Source organism: Ananas comosus, linkage group 14, assembly GCF_001540865.1.
Source record: "Ananas comosus cultivar F153 linkage group 14, ASM154086v1, whole genome shotgun sequence".
Classification (NCBI taxonomy): domain Eukaryota; kingdom Viridiplantae; phylum Streptophyta; class Magnoliopsida; order Poales; family Bromeliaceae; genus Ananas; species Ananas comosus.
Window position 1 is genome coordinate 2483577 of NC_033634.1, and position 18747 is coordinate 2502323.

The 18747-nt window shown below is 40.0% G+C and overlaps 3 protein-coding genes across 4 annotated transcripts; all 3 read left to right on the plus strand.

Moving 5' to 3' along the window:
- On the plus strand, positions 405-4400 carry LOC109720574 (CBS domain-containing protein CBSX1, chloroplastic-like). 2 transcript variants are annotated; one of them, XM_020247801.1, is made up of 8 exons: positions 405-723; positions 1585-1672; positions 1745-1809; positions 2541-2589; positions 2754-2806; positions 3600-3697; positions 3794-3851; positions 4052-4400. In XM_020247801.1, the coding sequence occupies exons 1-8, from the start codon at positions 499-501 to the stop codon at positions 4124-4126; spliced, it is 711 nt and encodes a 236-aa protein (XP_020103390.1). In that variant the 5' UTR covers positions 405-498; the 3' UTR covers positions 4127-4400. The 2 variants fall into 2 exon arrangements, with proteins under 2 accessions (XP_020103390.1, XP_020103389.1); XM_020247800.1 differs by having other exon boundaries at positions 406-723; positions 3582-3697.
- Positions 5501-10863, plus strand: LOC109720284 (polyadenylate-binding protein 2-like). The gene is made up of 9 exons (XM_020247294.1): positions 5501-5960; positions 7414-7532; positions 7632-8288; positions 8390-8467; positions 8558-8647; positions 9165-9302; positions 9796-9969; positions 10075-10242; positions 10340-10863. Exons 1-9 carry the CDS (start codon positions 5720-5722, stop codon positions 10598-10600), a joined length of 1926 nt encoding a protein of 641 aa, XP_020102883.1. The 5' UTR covers positions 5501-5719; the 3' UTR covers positions 10601-10863.
- Positions 12569-18288, plus strand: LOC109720245 (probable E3 ubiquitin ligase SUD1). Its single transcript, XM_020247226.1, has 9 exons — positions 12569-12908; positions 13204-13899; positions 14178-14954; positions 15041-15252; positions 15686-16048; positions 16417-16574; positions 16665-16828; positions 16924-17070; positions 17434-18288. The coding sequence occupies exons 1-9, from the start codon at positions 12603-12605 to the stop codon at positions 17956-17958; spliced, it is 3348 nt and encodes a 1115-aa protein (XP_020102815.1). The 5' UTR covers positions 12569-12602; the 3' UTR covers positions 17959-18288.

An 18747-nucleotide genomic window follows, 5' to 3' on the forward strand; every position in this document is an offset into this window, starting at 1 on the left:
GTGGGCTTTCGAAATGAAATCTCAATCCGGACTAGAAGATCGGAATCAGGTTGAAGACTAATGGGTCATTCTCATTCCAGTCCGGAATAGAAATTCCAAACCGATTCATGCGAACCAAACGAAATTAACCGGATTTGATCAAACCGATTCCCATTTCATACCTAAAATGGATGAACCAAACAAGCCCTTAATTTTTTAAAAAATTGAGGCGGCTTGAGGTTAAAAACTAAATAGGTGAAGGGGTTTCTATACGTTTTACCCCAAAAAAAGAAAAATCAAAAGTTACAGTGATGGACGGTGGATGTTTATGCGGTCCACGGATGACGTGGTGAACCAGTTCCATGTAACTAATTTTCGCACTGTCGAATAATAATCTGCATAAAACGCATTTCCACACAGGGATATCTCCCAGTTCCTTCTCGCTCCATCTCTCCTCTGAAAAAAGAACGAGGAAAAAAAAAAACGAGGAGAGAGAGAGAGAGAGAGAGAGAGAGAGAGATGGAAACCCTATTCATCTCCGATGCCCTCATCACTCTCCTGCCCACCTTCGCCCACCGCGGCGGCGTCGCCGCCTCCGGCGCCTCCCTCCCCCTTCTCCTCCGCCACCGCCGCCGCCGCGTGGGGCCCACTTCGCCGCCTCGCTCCCTCCTCGCGCCTTGTCCGCGCCGCTGGGCGCCCATCGCCGTTGCGAGGAACGGGGCTCTCATGACCAACTCCACAGGGGTGAGTCGCCCTTCGATCCACTCGCTCCTCTTCTCTCTGTTTCTTCGTTCGTCGGATCGATCCTGGTGTGGCAAACGTCAATTCGCTGAAGAGATCACGCGAATCGATCGTATTTTAGTCTTGAAAACTAGGGTTTGTTCTTAATTTTAGATAGTCCACTTGTCGGAAGTGTTTTGATCTCTGAAACCGCCACCTGCAATAGCTCTCTCTTATCGATGTTCGAAATTTTGATCTAATTATGTTGCTTTATTGTGTTTGCTTAGTTTGGGAGTCACATAGGAATTTTGTTATAGATGAGATTGTAAAGTTTCCTACTTTTTCTAGATAGAGGACTAATGATTGTTATGAGCTCTAGTTCTCCTGAGCCTCACCCCGCTACGTAAATTGCCCTATATAACCTATCCTATCATGGTAGATTCTGATGTCTAGGTAAAAAGGAAAAAAAAAAAAAAAGTAATGGAGTATGAAGATGCAAAGCAAGTACTTTCATCGACGGACTACACAATTTGTTTTGCAAACATTGTAGGGAATTGATGAGATTCTCCGAATATTTGGGGTCCTTGAAATCGGTAATTGCTATACTTTGTTGGGTGTATTGTTATCCATGTGTGGTTCATCTCAAACTGGTTTCTTGAACTTGAGTATAACTCTAAATTTTATATCCTAGTTTCTGGCTCAAGTTTGATGATTATGTTTTAATGCAAGTTTAGACACCAGATATTTCTCTGGTCATTTTATTGTTTCATGTGTGCCGAGGTGAATACTTTTCAATTTTGTTTCAGTTGCAGCATAATGTGTATTGTGAAACTCCTGGATGATCTTAAGTTTTCCTTTTGATGATAATTGTTATTGGTTTTGCAGCAAAGCAATGGGGTCTATACAGTTGGTGATTTTATGACTAAAAGGGAAGATCTACAAGTAGTGAAGCCAACAACTACGGTTGATGAAGGTAATTAATATCTGAGTTACCTTGGCTGCTTTTTGTTGTTACTAATTAATAACTTTGTAATATTTTCAACAGCACTGGAGAAGCTTGTGGAGAATAGGATCACCGGCTTCCCTGTTATTGATGATGATTGGAAATTGGTGTGAACTCTTTTCTCTTTTGGCGTAGCTCTGTTTATGTGGGTTGTCATTTACATTCTTCTTTTGAGTACTACAGTCGAACTCAATTCCGTTACCTCAGTGGGTTTCTAACTTACCATATGATCTTATTGGAGCCTTTGATATATAATTTCTATGAAGCAGCATATTTTTTCCGTTTCTAACTTACCGTATGATCTTATTGGAGCCTTTCCAGTATAATTTATGTGAAGCAGCATAATTTTTCCGTTCAATTTTACGAGAGGCAACTGCTGATTCACAAAAGATCGATAGATGGCCAGATAATTTTCCTTGATTTCTTTATATTTACGCAAAATATAACCAGGGAGTTGTAAGGTATTTGGAGAATGTGTTTCCATGCTGGCAGACATGTCCAAGGCTGAAAAAGGAGCGGAAAATAGAGGAAGTTAAGACAAACAGGAAAAAATGTGCAGTAGTAAACTATCCTTTTGTCACTCACCATGATTGTTGTTCACTATAGGGCTGATGGCAGGAATCAAAAGCATATAAAAAAGTATGGATTGGAGCAATGTGTCTGATAAAATTTTTGGTCAATATAATTAGATGTGGAGTTTGTGTTGCATATGGGTTCTTTAGGGATTTCAATGTTTCTTGGTACCTTTCTGGTTTTATAGACTTACACTATGCAAATGCTTAGATATTTCTATCTCTACAACTAGATAATTAGATTAATATCTACTCTCCTTCTGCAGGTTGGTGTTGTCTCAGATTATGATTTATTGGCATTGGACTCTATATCAGGTCTCAGATATTTCTGTCTGTAGAAAATTTGTTTCACTTCCTTAATGTTGATTTAGACATAAGAGATCATAAGTGATGGTGCGAAAAAGATGCAAATTGCTGGTTTTGTTTGTGCATCAGAATTATGCAGTTAAACTTTTTTTCTATCTGTTTTGTGTTTATAGGAAGTGGACGGGCTGATACAAGCATGTTTCCTGAGGTTGATAGTACATGGAAAGTATGTAAGAAGTCAATTTTGGCTATTTACTTATGACAAATTATTGATACTGCATCCTATGCTTTGAATCGTTTTCTTTATGAGATATTTATGATTTGGACCAAGTGCTAGGATATAGTATGTCTGTGCTTCATTAAAAACAATAAAGATCGTTTGGTGTAAACTCTTTTTGTTTATGAAATTGTCTCTCTCCTAATAAATAAAAATTGCTAATTTAGGCCTTGTTTGGTACTGCTTCCACTTTCTTGTTCTTTTTAAGTCAAATTGTCAATGATTGAATGCGCCACGGGGAAGACTTTTTTTATCCTTGTTATTGTTGGTTGATTTGCGACACACCTTGGCTAGATGTAGAATGGCTGCTTCTATTAAAAGGGAAGTAAAGAGATGCAAGAAGTTGCTTTTTTTTGTTGCCAAAAACCGTTAGGTGTATAGATTGCATTATTGCAAACAATCCACATCTGCCGGTGCACACGTTGTCAACTAAGTAAAAGAAAAACAAGGAAGCAGAATTAAATTAGGCTCTAAGGTATTAATATCTGTCTTAGCGAATATGAATTGGAAATGTCAATAAACAAGGTGTGGTACTAGATATTTCTTCTAGGTATATTATAAGTTATTTTCATTGCGTAGATTTGGACTGTGCAAAACTGCTGAAAGGTTGAAAATACTGAAATGGAAACTCTAAGTGTCTTTACTGAATAGAAATAGAAACTGATTGCGAATCATGCATAGGCTTGATATATATATATATATATATTTAATTACCTTGACACAGGCATTCAATGAGATCCAGAAACTGTTGAGCAAAACAAATGGCAGAGTCATTGGCGATGTGATGACACCTGCTCCACTTGTGATTTGTGAGACAACTAACCTTGAAGACGCTGCAAGGTACCTTTCATGCAATGCATGATTTTTACCAATAAGTGTTATTAACTTTGTTCCTATGATCTGAATCCTACAATTTGATGGGTCCTTTGATTCCAGGTTATTACTTGAAACAAAATACCGCAGGCTTCCAGTAGTTGATAGTGCTGGTAAATTGGTAAGTGAATGGTTTCTCGATTGCTGCTTTGCTCATTCTTTCTCTGCCTACCCTTAATGCAACAATATCCGCTAGTAGTAACTTGATCGGCACTGAGCATGTGACCCAAAATGATACAAGCACAAATTGCTGACACTCTTCCTACTTTGTTGATATGGGAGGATTGGCATGTGACACTTACTTGGTGTTCTTCTTTGAAGGTCGGAATCCTTACGAGAGGAAATGTCGTTCGAGCTGCACTACAAATAAAACATGCAAGCGAAAAGAGTTCTTAAGAATAAGATGGTGTTGGATGGTTTCTGGATTAAGATCGGAATGAAGTTAAATCCTCAGCATTTACTGCATCTCATGCTAGAAGATGTATTTATTCTGCCCGTAATTTTTATTGTTGCCAAGAAGAACAGTAGTATCCACACAACGGATAATCGATAGGTTATGTATATGTGCTTAAACTTTTGTTGGTCCCTTTTTCTGAAGGTTGATTGTTCAAACATTCTGAGAGTTCAATGCTTTAGTAGCTATTTAATATATTGCTTCTTGCTTTCCAGATTTTTGTGGGGAAGTTATCTGATTATGCCATTATGCTATTTCTTTTCTTTGCTTTAATTGAAAATTTATTCTGCGGAAATTATTTTGTAGCTCAACTTAAATACTCGAGTGAGTAATACATGAACGTGCATCAAATTCGTGGGAAACATTAACGGCTTTCACTATGCTCTATCAGCAGTTACTGGTATGCCGTTTGCAGATCATTTATGCAAATGGACATCATCATCAATGTAATTTCACGATATGTACATATTTATTTATATATATGAAGTTCACATGACATTTTAAAATTTTCAGAATATTCATGTAATTTTGAAATTTTAGAGGGTCCAACTCTTTTATTTTCCTTCGCTTTTCTTTCCATTCAAATTGAGTTCGATTGAGTGAGCTGAATAAACTCATCAAAATAGTGACAGCTAATATTCACGAGAGGACTCAATACACCAATTTGCAACCTCTATATTATGAACTACGATTTTTAATTCAGATTTAGCCGGAAAAACTAGATCAAATATATATATTTTTTTACATAGAAAGTCAAAAAAAATAATTCAGCGAACCTATTCGGCTGGTCAAATTAGATCAAATATATATATATATATATATATATATATATATATATATGATCTTTAACACGGAAAGAAAAAAAAAAAGAAATTCAGCGAGCCTATTCGACTGGCCAAATTGGATCAAATATATATATATAATAAAAAAACCTCATCAAATGTTGACGAGAGAAGGGTCAATTTTTGGACATGTGATGGACCGGGTCCAGGCATCACAATTTTTGTTCCCAGAGACAAGTGCACGAGCGGACCAGCGAACACCGGTCGCCCGCTGCGAGTAACGCCCCCGCCCAACCCCCAACCCTTGCGTTGCGCGTGACACGCGTCCATTGTCGTCCGCGCAAGTAATCCGTGGGCAGTCCCATCCGACGGTCCACACCATCCGGGATCCCGATCCAACGGTAGGAATCGGGGTTTAGGGTTTTGCATCGTCGCTCCCCCTCTTTCTATAAATACCCCTCGGTCGCCGCCTCCCCCTCGGCGCGGTGGAGTCCGAGCTGCCCCTCCAAAACCCTCGCCGATCCCTTACCACTCCCAAAAAAAAATCGAGAAAAATACCCCAAAATCAGGAGGAAAAAAAAAGGAAAAAGACCTCAAGAGATCTATAAACCCTAGATCTCTCTTATCTTTCAACTTCGATCTCGTAGGAGAGGGTTATCGCTCGATTCCTCTTCGCCTTCGTTGTTGTTGTTGTTATTGTTGTTCGTGTTGTTGCTGTTGCTGTTGCTGTTGCTGTTGGATCTAGGAAGGGTGATGGCGCAGGCCCAGGTTCAGGCGCAGGCGGCGGCGGCGGCGGCGGCAGCGGGTGGCGGGGCGAACCAGTTTCCGACGACCTCGCTCTACGTTGGGGATCTGGAGTTCAATGTGACGGACGCGCAGTTGTTCGATCTGTTCAATCAGGTCGGGCCCGTCGTGTCCGTGCGCGTGTGCCGCGACGTCAACTCCCGCCGATCGCTCGGCTACGCCTATGTCAACTTCAGCAACCCCGTTGATGGTGAGATTTGTTTGCATGTTGTGGATTGGCTAATCTATTTGCCTTTTGATGCGTTTTCATAATTTTTTAGGGGGGATTTTTAGTTAGATATTCGTGAGATTTGGTGAAGATTGCCCAAAATGGGCGTATTTTGTTTCATTGTGATGGTACAATTATTTTTCTGGTTGGTGTATGTATTATGCAAATCTAAGATGATTGACTGGAATCTGTGATGTTAGGATGCCAAGCAGATGCTGTGTTTGCAAAGGATATAAGATTGAGTCATGTTTGCGAGATGACAATGGAGTATCGAGCCTTAATTTTTTTGAAGAATTAAATTTAGAATGAGTAGAAGTAAGTGTCCCTGTTAGATTGAATCATGTTTTGTTGGAGAATAATGGAATATCGAATCAAATGGTAATCTGGGAATTAGTGGCATCATAGCAAATTTAGTTGGTGTAGATCACCAAATATGGAATAGAAAGGGATGATCTGGTGGGAGTATTTTGTTTTATTGTTATGGTATGTTTATTTTCTGGAGGAATAATTTTGTGCACTCTTCTTTTATATATGATGCAGGTCTTAGATGATTGAGTGGGATATATGATGTTACTATAAAAAATACAAGCAGTCTCAACATTGGAGGATGTACAGCTCAGTCGTTTTTTTTTTTGAAACACTACTTCGAAGAATAAATTTTAGAATGAATTAAAAAAAGAAGCGTCTGTTGGCTAATATTGAGTAATGTTTGTCAGATTATAATGGAATAGTGAATCGCTATCTGGGATATACATCTTGCAAAACTTAGATGACTGGATGCAGATCTGTGATGCTTGGTGATTGCTTGATTGACACAGGAGACGAGACAGTCATGTTTGTTGGTGAACTGTGGATATTGAATTGCAATTTACAAGAATTAGTTTTAGACTGTTCACTTAATAAGAAAGTAGCGTCTCTATCTGACCTGTCGATAGTTTCTTTTTGAATTTATGAATACACAATACAAGTTGTTATTAAAATGAAATGCAAAATAAAATTGGGTGACAACCAAATTAACGTTCCAGTATGATCTTATTTTTCACTATATATCCTTAACTTACTGCTATAAAATGAATTTGGGTCAAATTGACGGTAGTCTTTACTCTCTAGGTTGTTTATACTTCATAACAATTGTTGAGGATGTGTAGGGTTCATTACTTATTGTTGTTCTCTCATACATAATAGAGCTATGAGCAACGAATGTTCAAAAAAATGGAAGCATGGATACTGTGTTTGATATTACACTCTTGAGCCTAAGCTATGCACAGTAGCCATGTATTCTATTACTTGTTTGAAACATATGCTATAATATATTGCTTTTTAAAATAGATGACTGACGTGCAGTATATTTATGTTCTCACTGGGTATCAGGCCTAGCTTCATACGGTAACTGTCAAGGCCTATTTCGTGCTTTCTTATATTTGTTTGTTGACAGCTGCAAGGGCAATGGAAGTGCTAAACTTTACCCCCCTTAATGGAAAGTCTATTCGGATAATGTACTCTAATCGTGACCCTACTTTGCGTAAAAGTGGTGCGGCAAATATATTTATTAAGGTATTGTCTTCTTTTTTTCCTGTGGATTGCGTGCTCCTATGTTTCTTTTTTTTTCCTTTAGCAATATTCCATGCATGAGAAATGTGAATTACTTTGCAGAATTTGGACAAGTCAATTGACAACAAAGCACTGCATGATACATTTTCCTCATTTGGAAATATACTCTCGTGTAAAGTTGCCATGGATCCATTTGGCCAATCAAAAGGCTACGGTTTTGTTCAATTTGATCACGAGGAGGCAGCACAAAATGCAATTAACAAGCTAAATGGCATGCTGTTGAATGATAAAAAAGTTTATGTTGGGCCCTTCCTTCGGAAGCAAGAAAGGGAAAATTATTCTGGTAGCTCCAAGTTTAATAACGTGTTTGTAAAGAATCTCTCAGAGTCTACAACAGAAGAAAATCTTAAAGAAATTTTTGGCAAATTTGGAGAAATTACTAGTGTGGTTGTCATGAGGGAAGGGGATGGGAAATCGAGGTGTTTTGGTTTTGTTAACTTTGAGAATCCAGATGATGCTGCTCAGGCTGTCCAGGAACTTAATGGGAAGAAGTTTGACGATAAGGAGTGGTATGTTGGGAAAGCACAGAAAAAATTTGAGAGGGAGAGAGAATTAAAAGGGAGGTTTGAGCAGAGTATACAAGAGGCAGCTGATAAACAGCAAGGGACTAACTTATATATTAAGAACCTGGATGATAGCATTGAGGATGAGAAACTAAAAGAACTATTTTCAGAGTTTGGGACTATCACTTCTTGCAAGGTTTTTTTTTTTGTGATTTTTTGATTTCTTAAAATTACTTTATATAACTTTTCCCCCTTCATACCTTTGTAACATTCCCTTACATTCAAATATTTTAACAGGTTATGCGGGATCCAAATGGTGTTAGTAGGGGATCTGGATTTGTTGCTTTTAAGTCCCCTGAAGATGCTTCTCGAGCTGTAAGCTGAAAATTGTAATTTTGAAAGTTTTATAAGTATGTACTAGATTGTTTATGATATATTCCTTGCTTGCTGACCCTTTCTGTGTAGCTTGCGGAGATGAATGGCAAAATGATAAGTGGCAAACCTCTCTATGTTGCACCGGCACAGCGTAAGGAAGACAGAAGAGCCAGGTTGCAGGTTAGTTGTTATCTGAGCAGTTTTTGCTGAGTAAATTTAAAGTTTTTAGGTAAACTTTTGATCTATGTAGGAGAAATGGAGATGCTGAGGAATATTTGTGAACATATTGTGATATATTATTGCCGCATGTTTTTTATGTTATTGTGTCGTGATGTCTTAGTGTAAGTTCACAGGTCCTTGTTTAATTTGTGCAAAGTTGTCAAATAAAAAGTATTGAATAGAGAAGTCTGACATGAGAAGAACAGTTGAGAAATATATGCGGATTTACATATTTAGGCTTGTAATCTATGAGTTAGTTCTATTCAGACAAACCAGGGGGTACTTGTCCAATGTTCTTTGTGGGCTGTTTGCTTTTCTGCCAGTGCAGTTAGGCTAAGGGAGAGAAGTGAAAATCTCACAACCAGACTTTCTTTCATGAATCTTTGTAACTTGTTTGTGTTTCGCTAAGTGTTTCTTGTTTTGTTTGTGTTGTATCTTCAGCCATCATCATTCATATTATTATGTATTAAATTGTCAGGCACAATTTGCACAACTGCGACCTGTGGCTATGCCTCCGGCAGTTGCTCCTCGCATGCCAATGTATCCTCCTGGTGCTCCGGGAATGGGTCAACAGCTGTTCTATGGCCAACCACCAGCTGCTCTTATTCCTCCACAGGTACTTGTTTTATCAATATGATCTGTTATGTACGGGATATTATTTTTTCTGTCTCTCTAACTAGAAGGCATGGATCATATTTTTCTTTTTTAATTCATAATATCTATCTGGAACTCAGAACTTCATGGTCTTTGAGTTGACTTAACTAGATTTAGTCAAGTTTTCGAGTTTTAAGAGTTTTTTGAGATTGAAGGCACTTAAGTATGATGGACTGCTCTCCTGTTCTAATGGCATGGGTTTGCAAGCTACAAATAATGATCAGCCTAAAGTTTGGCCCCAGGTGCCTTTAGCCTCATGTAATTCAAGGGAAAACAGAAGCCAAAACAATGAAAAGTGCTGAAGGATCTGTAATCAATTTTGTTGTTTATGTGCCACGACTTTGTTGCATCTTTTTATGCTCTCTTATATTTTGTTAATAGGATTTTGATTATCTTCACATGGAATTTATAAATTCGTGTCACAAATTTTGCTGAAACCCATGTCTGTTATACAGCCTGGTTTTGGCTTCCAGCAGCCTCTAGTTCCAGGGATGAGGCCTGGAACTGCTCAAATTCCAAACTTGTTCATGCCATTGGTGCCTCAAGCTCAGCCGGCGCAGCGTCCTCCTGGTGCTCGACGTGCTGGGCAACAAGCGCCCCAACATCCTCTACCTCTCGGTCACCAGCAGGTTCAGTTTTTTTACTCCCTTATTTTCCGTGTTGTGAATTGGTTTCTTTTTGATTCTCAATCGTCATGGAAAAACTGTTGGAATAAGAATATATGATGCCTGCAGATGCTTCCTAGGGGTGGCCGCGGCCCCCGCTATCATCCAGGTGGGATGCTCTCCGCTCCTTATGACATGGGAGGAATGCCTCTCAGAGATGTTGGCATGTCCCAGCCTATACCAATCGGAGCGTTGGCTTCGGCCCTTGCAAATGCAACCCCCGATCAGCAAAGAACGGTATAATAACTTCTCTTCTCTCTAAATGTTGGATCAAACGAACTTACGTTCAACCCCTCAAAATGATTGGTTACTATTCTTTCTATTCTATTTGCAGATGCTTGGGGAGAGCTTGTACCCTCTTGTTGATCAGCTTGAGCATGCACAGGCGGCGAAGATAACGGGCATGCTTCTGGAGATGGATCAGACAGAGGTGCTGCATCTGCTGGAGTCCCCCGAGGCCCTGAAAGCGAAGGTTGCGGAGGCTATGGAGGTTCTGCGAACCGTCGCCCAGCAGCAGCAGCAGCAGCAGCATGACGACGGCGTCCCCGCTGATCAGTTGGCTTCTCTCTCCCTAAACGACGGTGTTGTTTCTTGAAGTCTCAATTAGATAGAAATATGTTCGGTCCATATGGAGATCTGCTTTCGACTCTGCTATATTGTAGGTTTTTCTTTTTTTCCCCCCTTTTATGACTGACTAATGGTTTTGTTTTTTGGTCGGGCTTACATTTTGGATAGGTTTCTTGATGGATTTTTGTTGTCTTTTCTTTGGTTTTCGTTGGCATTGGTCGAACTATTTATTGAGGTTATTTTGAGGTGATTTGGTGTGTTCGGACTTCGGTTTCAGTACTCTCTTTTATCTCTGCGTGTCTTGTGATCTTGTTTAATTTGTGTTGGTTGGCTTGCTGTTCCAAGTGTTTCTGCTGTGGTGAGCTGATTCCAGTAGCTTGGTGCCTATCAGCTTTTAGCGAGGTTAACTGTTCTCGTTCCTCTGTCTGCTCTCCTGCATAAAATTATGGACTTTTGCAGGCTTAATGTGAAAGTCTACAGCAGGAGCTTTCTTCCGCCGCTGCTAGCGGTGGCCACATTAGCGGCAACGGGGGTTGCTAATCTCAATTTTAAATGATCTTTAAGGCATACTTTTCTTATTTATTGTAAGAACGTAAGTTCCTATAATATGCCCTTGACAAAATTTTACCCTGTCCGTGTCACGGTTCACCTGATGAGTGATGAATCCTGTCTTGGTCTTAATTCTTTTCTTTATAAATCTTTATCTTTTTATTTATATGCATTTATTTGGGACTCCAGTTATTCAAACTTATTGTTACTGTCAATCAACATCAATCAGTATGAACAACTGCCCGGGCATTTCTTTTTGTCGATATCCACGAGGACTTATTTTCTTCATTCAATTATTATTTTAGAAATTCCAATGATCTGGAATAAGGTAATTTTTTTAATTTCTCAAATTTTTTGTTTGCGCAAATTGTCCATAATTTGGATATACCGTGCCACAGTCATTGAACACTACAATAAAAAGAAAATGTTTGCTTCCATTTTGTCGGCCAGATTGGCTTAGAACTTTCGTTTCAGGATTTCCATTTCAACCCTTTATTACAGTTTACACTTGTAAATCACCTTTTCTTTAAAACAATTATTTTAATCCCAGCACATAACCTTTTTAAGCTATATCTATGAGTAAATTTATTATTTTACAGGAAAAAAAAATTAATCAAATCGCGGAGCATGTTGGGTAGGGATGGAAACGTGCCGTGCTTGAGCTGAGTTTATGTCCGCTCAAGTTTGGCATGAAATTAATTTTGAGTCTAAAAATTTAGGTTTAAACTCAGCTTAAAATTAATTCAAATCGAACTTGAGCGAGTTTAATTTTGAGTCGAGTGAGCTCGAGCTTTAAATGAGTTGTTTGAAATTCTTAAATCATACAATTTATAGTTAAACTTTTATAAACATTATTTAAAATTTAGTACAAAAATATATCTACTAATTTAAAATATAAAATAAATGTATGAAATATAATATTATGATATTAAAAATAATTTAGGAGAAGCGACAGTGAGAGCAAATGAAAGAGAGGAAGAGAGAATAATTAGAGTAAAATTTTTTTGGTTTGATTTTGTAGGCCAACAAATATGCTCAATAATCTAAACTAACTCTCTCTCTCTCTCTCTCTCTCTCTATATATATATATATATATTCGAGTTTTTCGAGCATAATTCGAGCGAGTCCAATAATACTCAAACTTGACTTGAAATATATTTCAAATTTTATTTTAAATGTATTTCGAGCTTTATTTTCTGTTCAAGCTCGACTTATTTAATTTCGAGTCGGACTCGAGTGAGCCAAATACGGAGTCGAATGCGGGCCGACTCACTCATTCGCCAGCCCTAATGGTGTGAATTTCGTTACAGGGATGGGTATAATCGACACGAATTTAAGAAATTGCAGATTTTGTTCGTGCAAAGTTTAAGGATGAAGTCATAAAACGGATAAACTAGAGGGACATCCATTCATTTGTGCAATCAAAATCGATTATAATAAAAGGGAAAAGAGCGAGACATTGGACTCGCGCGAGAGAGGGGATGGTGGAAGCTACCGACCGAACCCTCATCGCCTCCCCCTCCTCCGCAGTCGCCGCCGCCACGGCGGGGGCGGCGGAGGCGGGTCCGTCGTACGGAGCGGCGGCGGCGCCTCCTTCTCCTCCTAGGGCGGCGAGGTTGGACGCGGAGGAGGACGAGGACGAGGGCGACGTGTGCCGAATCTGCCGCAACCCCGGCGAAGCTGATAATCCCCTCCGCTACCCGTGCGCCTGCAGCGGCAGCATCAAGTACGTCCACCAGGAGTGCCTTCTCCAGTGGCTCAATCACAGCAACGCCCGCCACTGCGAGGTACGCCCACGCCCTCTCCCCTCCCCACCCCTAGGGTTAGGGTTAGGGTTAGGGTTTCCTCTTTGGTTCCCTCTATCTCTCTCGGAAATGATCGCTGTTGCAATTGTTATGCTGGAATTGCCCTTCTCGCATTGTGTGATCTGGGGCATCTGGGCCATAGGAACAGGCCCTTTTGTTAATGCTCTGTTTGGATGGAGAGTAAAACGAGAGAGAAAATTAAGTTGGGGGAGAAAACTACTCTTATATTTTTGATAATGCTGTAACCAGTGAGTGCTATATTTGTTATGCCCTACAGGTGTGTAAGCATCCCTTCTCTTTCTCCCCAGTTTACGCCGAGGACGCGCCCGCGAGGTTGCCGTTCCAGGAATTTCTCGTCGGCATGGCGATGAAAGCTTGCAATGTCCTACAGTTCTTCCTCCGACTCGCCTTTGTTCTTTCCGTCTGGCTCCTCATAATCCCCTTCATTACCTTTTGGATATGGCGCCTGACGTTCGTCAAGAGTCTCGGCGAAGCGCAGAGGCTCTTCCTGAGCCACATGTCGGCGCCTCTGATTCTCACCGATTGCTTACATGGGTTTCTGCTCTCTGCTAGCATCGTTTTCATATTTCTCGGGGCGACCTCTTTGAGGGATTACTTTAGACACCTCCGTGAAGTTGGAGGAAACAATGCTGAAAGGGACGAAGAAGGTCAAGAAAGGCACGGCGCTCGTGCTGTTAGGAGGCTCGCGGGCCCTCCTAATAGGGTTGCCGACGGTGATGGAAATGCTGAGGATGCAGGCGGCGCCCAGGGAATTGCCGGTGCAGGTCAATTGATTAGAAGAAATGCCGAGAATGTCGCTGCTCGCTTGGAAATGCAGGCTGCTCGTCTCGAAGCACATGTTGAGCAGATGTTTGACGGACTAGACGACGCTGATGGTGCAGAAGATGTGCCCTTTGATGAGCTTGTTGGTATGCAAGGACCTGTATTTCATTTGGTTGAGAATGCGATAACAGTAAGTACATTTTCTGTCATTGGCCTTAGTACTTTTGCATAATATTCTTCTTCTTTTTTATGTTTCCTTTTTGTATTGATATTAACTTTCTATTAGAGACCTTATGGTGTTTGTTGCTTCTCCTGTTTATACTGTATTCTTTTGTACGAAGTTGAAATGTAGCTTCGTTCTTCTACTGTCGTTAATTGGTATTTAGTAACTTAAATATTACGTGGATTCACTGTCCGAGGCTCTGAACTCTGGGTATTTTTGGTTCCTAATATTTCCTCTGTTGCCAGGTTCTGGCAAGCAATGCGATATTTCTCAGCGTCGTAATTTTCATCCCCTTTTCATTGGGAAGGATAATTCTCTACTATCTCTCATGGTTAATTTCTTCTGCCTCTAGTCCAATGCTGGAGAAGTTTATTCCACTGACTGAATCAGCTCTTTCTTTTGTTAACATCACTTTGAGGACTGCATTAACTGCTGTAAAGAACTTGTCACCCGAAACCCATTCTGAGGGTGGTAGTGGGCATGTGCTGGATGCCGTTGTTGGATCCTTAAAACCAAATGCAACCGGACAAGGCCTCCCTTATGGTGTAATGAACCCTGTTTCAACAGATATACTGAAAGGAACGGTCATTGACTCTTCACGTCTTTCTGATGTTACTACACTTGTGGTTGGATATATGTTTATATTGTCTCTTGTTGCCTTCTATCTTGGCCTTCTTGCTTTACTTCGATATGCTAGGGGCGAGCGATTGAGTATTGGGAGGCTTTATGGTGTATCTACAATAGTGGAGACAATTCCATCTCTTTTCAGGCAGTTCTTGGCAGGAACAAGACATCTGATGACTATGATCAAGGTCGCTTTTCTTCTAGTGATTGAATTGGGGGTCTTCCCATTGATGTGCGGTTGGTGGCTTGATGTGTGCACTTTGAAGATGTTGGGTGCGACAATTGCCCAAAGAGTTGAATTCTTTGCACTAGCGCCATTTGCAAGCTCTGCAATCCATTGGTTTGTTGGAATTGTTTATATGCTCCAAATAAGCATCTTCGTCAGCCTTCTTCGAGGGGTATGAATCAAATTTTGGTTTGTCTAATGCATAATTTGCTCTATCAAGACATGATTCTCATTAATAAAGTTCTGGGCTCTTTGTAGGTGTTGCGGAGTGGAGTCCTTTACTTTCTCCGGGACCCAGCAGATCCGAATTATAATCCATTCCGCGACCTAATTGATGACCCAGTGCACAAACATGCTCGACGTGTTCTGTTATCGGTTGCTGTATATGGAAGCTTGATTGTGATGCTCGTCTTCTTACCCGTCAAACTGGCAATGAGATTGGCACCTACCATTTTCCCGCTGGATATTGCGTTAAGTCTCTCTCTCTCTCTCTCTCTCTCTCTCTCTCTCTCTCTCTCTCACACACACACACACACACACACACACACACACACACATTTTCAGGCAACATCAATCAATATCCCTGTGAAATCTTAATTTTCAATTATATGCAATCCAAAACTTGTTATATATTTTCCCGTGTACTTAGAAAAATGCCCTCTTTGTTAATGTTTTTTTCCCTAATGCAATCGCAACATTCCTTTCCCCATAAAGTGGATGGTTTACCAACTTAATATAAGGGTATTATTGTAAGAGACACCACTCTCTGGGATTATATGTGAAGATGCAGATTTCGGAGGACTTTATACCCAAAGAGATAATTTTGCAGGGTTGTTTTGTCTCGCACTTCTTTCAAGCACTATTCGCTATTCGCATTCTGACGATCATTACCAATAACTGCAGCATTTTCGATCCATTTACGGAGATACCTGCCGATGTGCTGCTGTTCCAAATATGCATTCCATTTGCAATTGAACATTTCAAGCCACGTGAAACAATCAAAGCCCTTTTACGATATTGGTTCTCTGTGGTTGGTTGGGCTCTCGGTTTAATCGATTTCCTACTGCCCAAGCCTGAGGAAAACGGTGGGCATGAAAATGGGAATGTTGTGGTAGCAAGAAGAGATAGACTGCGTGCTGAACGTGGGCTGCATGACCAACTTCTGTTACAGCATGTTGCTGCTGAAAATCATGACTGGAGAGGCCGTGCTGCTGAGAATACTGATATTGGTGAAGACTCTGACGTAGATGACCAAGCAGATTCGGAGTAAGCAACTTTTATATTTGATATTTTTGTTATTGTGAACCTTTACTGTTTTATTTGTGGTAAAAAAATCTGAACCATGTAGTGTGTCTGAGGCATTCAGCTGCTCGCAAGATGAAACCTACTGTGGGACTTCAGCCATGCGATTGACTGCTTGTAGTCTTGTTATCAGCTTTTAAAGCTTAAAGTAGGATAACTGATCAGGAATAGTACTGTTCAACATTGGTTAGTCTGGTTTTTTTTTGTTGTTTACAATATTTTTGCCTCTTAAATCTCATCTAGATGCAATTGTGTTTCTAATGGTTCTTTATCTGGTTAAGCGTTACAAAATAAGATCTTTGTGGGGATATTTATATCTAATCTCTCGGCAGGTACGGTTTTGTACTTCGTATTGTGCTATTGCTGGTTTTGGCATGGATGACTCTTCTGCTATTTAATGCAGCTTTGGTTGTTATTCCGATTTCACTTGGGCGTGCAATTTTTAATGCCATCCCTCGCCTCCCGATTACACATGGCATTAAGTGCAACGGTACTCTTCATTTTCAATTGGATATTGTTGGAAAGTTATTCTGGTTATTAGAGTTTTGAGTGTTTGACGCTTTTGTTCATCCCTTTGTAGATCTCTTTGCTTTTAGTATTGGATTCTACATTATCTGGGGTGTCGCAACAGGAGTCAGATATTCGGTTGATTATATTAGAGCTCGAAGAGCTAGTGTCCTTCTATCGCAGATCTGGAAGTGGTGTACTATTGTTGTGAAAAGTTCTGCTCTTCTCTCAATATGGGTAAGCAACAACTTCAAGGCTAAATTGCCTTCTCATCTCTGTTATTCTTTTTATATTTTGTTTATTCACTAAAATTTTATCATTTATTTTTTCAGATCTTTGTTATCCCAGTGCTCATTGGGCTTCTTTTTGAGCTGCTAGTGATTGTGCCAATTAGGGTACCAGTGGATGAAAGCCCAGTTTTCCTTTTGTATCAGGACTGGGCTCTAGGACTCATATTTCTTAAGATATGGACTAGACTGGTAAGTGAACTATCATCTTTTTAATGTTCAGATATTGAAAGTTATACAATTTATTTGCACCATAGCCAAACATGGTGCCTTTACATATGCATCCGTGCAAGATTATCTATATTTCTATATGCTCCTCCAAAGTTCAATTTCTTAAAAAAATATACTTTTATTGAAGTACAATGGTATACGTATAACAAATTAAGTTTTTGAAGGTGTGTATAAGAAAATTTAGATTTTGTAATGTTATCAGTGTACAATGTTATTTGCAGGGGTACATCTGTAGATACATCAAAAGAGAGTAGTGCAAATCACACTCCCTTAGATCGACCTTATAAGTCCTAATCTTGCTTCTTCTTTTTTTTTCTGTATTAGGTAATGTTGGATCAGATGGCACCACTGGTGGACGAAAGTTGGCGAAGAAAGTTTGAGAGGGTGAGGGAGGACGGCTTCTCTCGTCTCAGAGGTCTATGGGTTTTCCGCGAGATCGTCATCCCAATTATTACAAAATTGCTAACACTACTCTGTGTTCCTTATGTCTTTGCCAAAGGGATCTTTCCCGCATTTGGCTATCCTCTCATTGTGAACTCTGCAGTCTACCGCTTTGCCTGGATCGGCTGCCTCCTTTTTGGCACTCTCTGCTTCTGTGCTAAGAGATTCCATGTTTGGTGCACCAACCTCCACAATTCTATAAGGGACGATCGCTATCTAATAGGTAGGAGATTGCACAACTATGGAGAAGAAGCTATTCAGAAGAGTGGTGAATTGGAGGTGATTCCGCAGAACTCGAATCTGCAGGATGGTGCACTGATTCGGCTCGGCCGAGAAGCAGAGCTGGGGCTGAGGTTGAGACATGCTAATCAGAATCCGAACCAACAAATAAGGCATGCCATGCTGTAGAAGGAGTATGTCTGCTTAAATATTTGAATGGGTTTTGATGTTGCTACTGCTGCAATTTAAGATTGGTATATGAAATCCCGCAGTTATTTGGAACTTTAACTATATTTGTTGTTGTAAATATAACTAGAGTTGTATTTGATGATTGGATCCTGTGAAACTGACGTGAAACTGAGGTTAATTGCAAACACCACCTAAGGTGAGTAAAATATTTTCTGTAATTTTGGATAGTCCTGCACTCTAGAGATTAGAATCCTTAGAAGAACGCCGGAGTATACGATATGTAAGATATTGTTGAGTATAATGGTTTGTTGCCTTTAACCTTTAATTTAAGGTTTGTTGTCGCAAAGATTTTACTCTCTGGCTCTTAGCCTATTTACCCTTTGTTACTGCATTCGATTGTTAACCTTATTCAGATCTAACCCAAATTACAGGGGGTTGATGCAGGAAATGGAAAAGGCTACTTGATTTTAATTGAATAAAACGAATTACATATGTCTGAGAATTTACCAAGTATTTTAGGTACAATTTGGACAATGATGCAAATAGCAGTACTTAGGAGCTTATGGACTTGGGGTTTGGATCTTCTTTGAAAACAATTGGTATGGTTACCACTTCTTTCAGCTAGGGGTGGAAACGAGCCAAGCTCGAGCGAGTTTACCTCGGCTCAAATTCAGCTTGAAATTAATTTTGAGCCTAAATTTAAGCTCAAGCTTGGTTTGAAATTAATTCGAGCCGAGCTCAAGCGAGCCTAATTTCGAGTCGAGCGAGCTTGAGCCTTACATGAGCAGC

What these genes read in the sequence shown, in the direction of transcription:
- LOC109720574 (XM_020247800.1), top strand. Translation starts at nt 499, where the DNA reads ATGGAAACCCTATTCATCTCCGATGCCCTCATCACTCTCCTGCCCACC. An exon ending in TTGATGATGATTGGAAATTG is followed by an intron (nt 1,810 to 2,540) that starts GTGTGAACTCTT and finishes CTCCTTCTGCAG; the next exon opens with GTTGGTGTTGTCTCAGATTA. An exon ending in AACCTTGAAGACGCTGCAAG is followed by an intron (nt 3,698 to 3,793) that starts GTACCTTTCATG and finishes CTTTGATTCCAG; the next exon opens with GTTATTACTTGAAACAAAAT.
- LOC109720284 (XM_020247294.1), top strand. Translation starts at nt 5,720, where the DNA reads ATGGCGCAGGCCCAGGTTCAGGCGCAGGCGGCGGCGGCGGCGGCGGCA. An exon ending in ACAGAAGAGCCAGGTTGCAG is followed by an intron (nt 8,648 to 9,164) that starts GTTAGTTGTTAT and finishes TTAAATTGTCAG; the next exon opens with GCACAATTTGCACAACTGCG. An exon ending in CCCCCGATCAGCAAAGAACG is followed by an intron (nt 10,243 to 10,339) that starts GTATAATAACTT and finishes TTCTATTTGCAG; the next exon opens with ATGCTTGGGGAGAGCTTGTA.
- LOC109720245 (XM_020247226.1), top strand. Translation starts at nt 12,603, where the DNA reads ATGGTGGAAGCTACCGACCGAACCCTCATCGCCTCCCCCTCCTCCGCA. An exon ending in GCAACGCCCGCCACTGCGAG is followed by an intron (nt 12,909 to 13,203) that starts GTACGCCCACGC and finishes TATGCCCTACAG; the next exon opens with GTGTGTAAGCATCCCTTCTC. An exon ending in TCGTCAGCCTTCTTCGAGGG is followed by an intron (nt 14,955 to 15,040) that starts GTATGAATCAAA and finishes GGCTCTTTGTAG; the next exon opens with GTGTTGCGGAGTGGAGTCCT.